At 45.1% G+C, this 5,000-nt stretch overlaps 1 protein-coding gene across 1 annotated transcript in view; it reads right to left on the bottom strand.

Moving 5' to 3' along the window:
* Window positions 1-5,000, bottom strand: part of LOC113807517 (carboxypeptidase B) — a 29,866-nt gene that overhangs the window by 8,847 nt on the left and 16,019 nt on the right. The window contains exons 4-6 of the mRNA XM_070116306.1: window positions 4,353-4,457; window positions 2,373-2,499; window positions 779-862 (exon numbers count right to left, since the gene is read on the bottom strand). Of these exons, the coding sequence (XP_069972407.1) occupies window positions 779-862; window positions 2,373-2,499; window positions 4,353-4,457 (316 nt within the window). The remainder of the gene's footprint in view (window positions 1-778; window positions 863-2,372; window positions 2,500-4,352; window positions 4,458-5,000) is intronic.

Genomic DNA, 5,000 nt, shown 5'->3' with positions numbered 1-5,000 from the left:
GGGGAAGGGATAGGAGGAAAGTGAGAGGGAAGGGAGGAAAGGAAGGGAGGGAGGAGAGGAAGAGAAGAGGAGAGGAGGAAGGATGGGAAGAAGGGAGGGGCTTTTGTGGAACGAGAAACTGTCACGGCAGGAAACCCACCACGTTTCGGGAAATGATGGTTTCCTCATCATGCGCTGCGTATTGCTGCGTCAATGTCTGTCTCTCTGTGTCTATGTCTTTCTGTACCTGTCTGTCTCTGTCTCGCTGTGTCTGTCTGTCTGTCTCACTGTGTTTGTTCATCTGTCTATGTGACTTTCTCCCTGTCTGTCTTTCTGCGTCTTTCTATCTCTCTTTGTCTGCCTGTCTGTATAAATGTCTCTGTATGTCAGTCTATCTGTTTATCTGTCTCTCTGTGTCTGTCTGTCTTTTGATCTGTGTCTGTTCATCTGTCTCTCTGTGTCTGTCTGTCTGTCTGTATCTGAGGGAGACCATATATCTTCGTGATGCAGATCCACCTGTGACCGTTCCTAGTTTCACTAATCCCACTAACCATATCTACGTTTATCCACACACACACATATATAAACTATCTATCAATCTATTCGCCCATTTTCTCTCTAAAAGGCTTCAAATTTAAGAATTCAGACACTGGCTTGACCATTCGGAACAAGCATCGGGAAGCGACAATGGCAACTGTCGTGCGGCCGACGCTAGCCTCGCTCCCGACGCTAGCCTCGCTCCCGACGCTAGCCTCGCTCCCGACGCTAGCCTCGCTCCCGACGCTAGCCTCGCACGAACCTCCTTCTATCCACACAGCTCGACGTTTCATCATCCAGTAGGCGATCCTCGGGTGTCGGAGGTTGACCTGCGGCTGTGTGTCACCTAAGGGCGTATGGGGGTGTTATGGCAGGCCGTGGAGAAGTGTGTGGGGGGGTGGGGGGTGGGGGGGGGGAAGGGAGGATGGGGCGTGTGGAAAAGAAGTTTAGGAATGGTGTAAAGTTGGTGGAAGTATGAAGTGTGTACAAATAGGTGTGAAGTGTGAAGGTAGTATGTATTGGAATAGGTATGAATTGAGTAGAAATCTGTACAAAGTATATGGAAATATGTTTTAAAATGTGTAGAAATAAGTTAGTGCGTTGAAATAAATATAAATTGCGCCAAACCTTGCACAAAGTTTTTATTTTTTATTTTTTATTTATTTTATTTTATTTATTTATTTATTTATTTTTGCAACTGATGCTTTTTAACCGTGCAGTTGTAGCCTTGTTGCGTGTTGCTTTGCTGTTTGTTTACGACAACGAGTGAAAATAAGAATATTTACGCTCGTCGTCGTCTCACGCATCCACGCGCCTGCCAATCACTCTCCCACGCCCACGCACCGACGGCAGGGGCGGGATTCGCGGAAGGTCAAGGAATGTCCTTTGGCGAATTTCAGGACCGTCCTTAAACGCGGTCTTTTACTCCAGGTTTATCGTGGAATTTGTTTACGTCTCGTTCTTAAGAATGACCGTCGCCATTTCGTCTTTGACTCGCAGTTTGCCACATTTCACAGTTAACTAGAGCTCATAATGACGTTTTAAGAGACCCGAGAGCAGTAGTCTACTCTAATTATGGAATTAAATTAGTAATGTGGTGAACTTCAATATATAATTACTATAGTATGTCTAATATTTCTTAAATGTTTACTTAATCACCTCTACATTTGTTACGGCTGCTTATCTAAGAGAAAACTGCAGGAAATGGAGGAAACGGCTCAATGAATGTTCGGCAGCGAGTAAAACTGGAAGGGAAGTCTTCCATATTCGTGTGGAATTCATGTCGATCGAATTGCAACATGAACAACGAAGGGAAGAACAAGAAAACACACGAATATGCCAAAGGCCTTTTCGTTATTGCTTCGTCGCAAGAGCGAAAGGGCCTTCGGTATATTCGTGTTCTTCCCTTCGCTGTTCCTCCTCCATATCCCCACAGGTGCGGAATTATCTTCAACAGCTGTAAACTCAGTGCTGTCGGCGCCTCACGAGGACAAGTCGAGGTCAGTGCCTGTGGCCGCGGGACGCCTCCTGCCCCTTGCGAAACGTCTTACTCAAGAATCGGGTGTTGAGGATATTTGCGCGGAGTCAAAGGCAAAATCTCGGTCCAAGACATTCTTTTTCTGCTAAAACCAAATTTCTGAGTCCATGACCTTTCGTGAATATTGCTCAGGAGTCACTGGAAGTGTTCCTGCAAAATCTATCCTTATGGGTTTGCAGCAGTCCAACTCGCACTCGGCCTTTCACTCTTTCATAACCGCTGCACGAGCTGAATCAACACCACAGACTCTCCTCAATCAGACTCACCACCACAGACTGTTCCCAGACTAACTCACCACATTCCAGGTAAACCGACTTGCCTTGAGCGCAGCCTCCCGACTTCACGTGGACCATCCAGATGTCCCGACCCTCCACCGACTTGCCGATCGACTGCACCGACACTCGGGGGGCGTACGTGGTGTTGATCTCCCGCAGGTAGAACTCCATCTGGGGAGGGAGGGGCAGGGAGAATGAGAGAGAGAAGGAGAGGGAGAAGGAGAGAGAGAGAGAGAGAGAGAGAGAGAGAGAGAGAAAGAGATTTAGAGAGAGATAGACAGAGGGAGAAAGAAAGATAGGAGAAATATATATATATATATATATGTATATATATAAATATATATATATATATATAATATATATATATATATATGTATATATATATATATATATATATATATATATATTTATATACATATATATATATATATATATATATACATTATATATATATATATATATATATATATATATATATATATATATATATATGGATAGAGAGAGGGGAGGGAGGGAGGGAAGAGAAGGGTAGGCTGGGAATGGGAGGGAAATGAGGAGGAGGGGATGGAAGGTGGAAAGGGAGAGAAGGGGGAAGTGGGAGGAGGGGAGGGGGGGAAGGGACAGGAGGAAAGTGAGAGGGACGGAAGGGAGGGAGGAGAGGAAGAGAAGGGGAGAGGAGGAAAAAAGGAAGGATGGAAGGAAGGGAAGGGATAAGGGGACACAGAGAGCGAGAGAATACAGACAGACAGACGAGAGAGTGCGAGAGACAAACAGAAAAACCAGACAGACAAACAGAGACAGAGAGAGTGCGAGAGACAAACAGAAAAAAACAGACAGACAGACAGAGACAGAGAGAGCGCGAGAGACAAACAGAAAAATAAAACCAGACAGACAGACAGAGACGGGGAGAGCGCGAGAGACTGATCCGCCGTGACAGGAGCGGAAGTAATCGAATTGAGGTGAACTGAAGCTCTGCCTTTCGCGGCTCACGTCGACCGCACTTTGGCCAGCGCGCGTCGGGCCGGTGTCGAGTGGGCTTGGGATCCGCTGCTCTCGAGGCTATGGCTGGCGGTGGTGTAGCTGATGTTGTTCTCGTTTGCTCTCGAGGCTATGGCTGGTGGTGTTGTAGTTGAGGTTGTTGTTCTCGTTTGCTCTCGAGGCTATGGCTGTTGTTGTTCTCGTTTGCTCTCGAGGCTATGGCTGGCGGTGTTGTAGTTGATGTTGTTGTTCTCGTTTGCTCTCGAGGCTATGGCTGTTGTTGTTCTCGTTTGCTCTCGAGGCTATGGCTGGCGGTGTTGTAGTTGATGTTGTTGTTCTCGTTTCATGTTGCTTTTTCGTTTGTTGTTGCTGTTATTATGGCGCCGCCGTTGTTGTTTGCATTCCATTGTTAACTGTTGCTGTTGTTAGTGTATTTGTTGTTGTTATTGTTATCGGTGTTGTTGCTAAGGCTCCTGTTGTTATCTTTGCTTTTAATTTCGCCATTTTATTCATCGTTATTATTATCTATATAATTATCAATGTCATCAGACTGTCATTATCTTTCTCTACCAAGGTTATCATAATTACCATGACTATCATTAGCATTACTATCATCACTTTTATTGCTAATACTATTATCAACAATACTAAAATTATTTTTATCCTGATGATGAAGACAAATATAAGGGTCAATACTGCCATTTAATTTAGCTCTCTCTCTCTCTCTCCTCTCTCTCTTTCTCTCCTCTCTCTCTCTCTCTCTCTCTCTTTCACTCTCCTTCTCTCTCTTTCTCTCTCTTTCACTCTCCCTCTCTCTCTCTCTCTCTCTCTCTCTCTCTCTCTCTCTCTCTCTCTCTCTCTCTTCTCTTTCACTCTCCCTCTCTCTCTCTCTCTCTCTCTCTCTCTCTCTCTCTCTCTCTCTCTCTTTCACTCTCCCTCTCTCTCTCTCTTTCACTCACTCTCTCTCTCTCTCTCTCTCTCATTTCCTCATTCTCTCTTCCTCCCTCCCTCATATCTCTCCCTTTCTCCTTTCCTCCAACACTGACCTGCTGGAGGGTCATGTAGGCGTCGGAGAGCGGCGCAGGACACGAGTCGGCCGTGCAGGATCCCGCCTCCCGCGAGTCCACCTCCCTTCGCCTCCGCCTCTCGCCCTGCCAGTGGGTGTGGTTGTGGTTGTTAGCGGCGGTTGTTGAGGCCAAAAAAGGGGATTCGTTCTCATTATTTCGCATATTATTGTTGTGATTGTATGCTGCGGAGGAACCGAGGACGCGAGGGAACCGGACTGAGCTATGAGGAGAAATGGACACGGACTCTCATGGATCCTAATGGACGGGGGCCGTGGGTGGCGCCGGTGGTGCTGACCTCGGAAGAAGGGCATGAAGGAAAATGTGAAGATGATAAAATGCATGAATGAAAATGTGAAGATGATAAAATGCATGAATGAAAATGTGAAGATGATAAAATGCATGAATGAAAATGTGAAGATGATAAAATGCATGAATGAAAATGTTAAGATAATAAAGTGCATGAATGAAAATTTTAAGATAATGAAATGCATGAATGAAAATGTGAAGATGATAAAATGCATGAATGAAAATGTTAAGATAATGAAAGGCATGAATGAAAATGTTAAGATAATGAAGGGCATGAATGAAAATGTGAAGATGATAAAATGCATGAATGAAAATGTTGAT

Source organism: Penaeus vannamei, chromosome 38, assembly GCF_042767895.1.
Source record: "Penaeus vannamei isolate JL-2024 chromosome 38, ASM4276789v1, whole genome shotgun sequence".
Classification (NCBI taxonomy): Eukaryota; Metazoa; Arthropoda; class Malacostraca; order Decapoda; family Penaeidae; genus Penaeus; species Penaeus vannamei.
The sequence above is the reverse complement of the archived record's forward strand: the minus strand, read 5'-3'. Positions and strand labels throughout refer to the sequence as shown.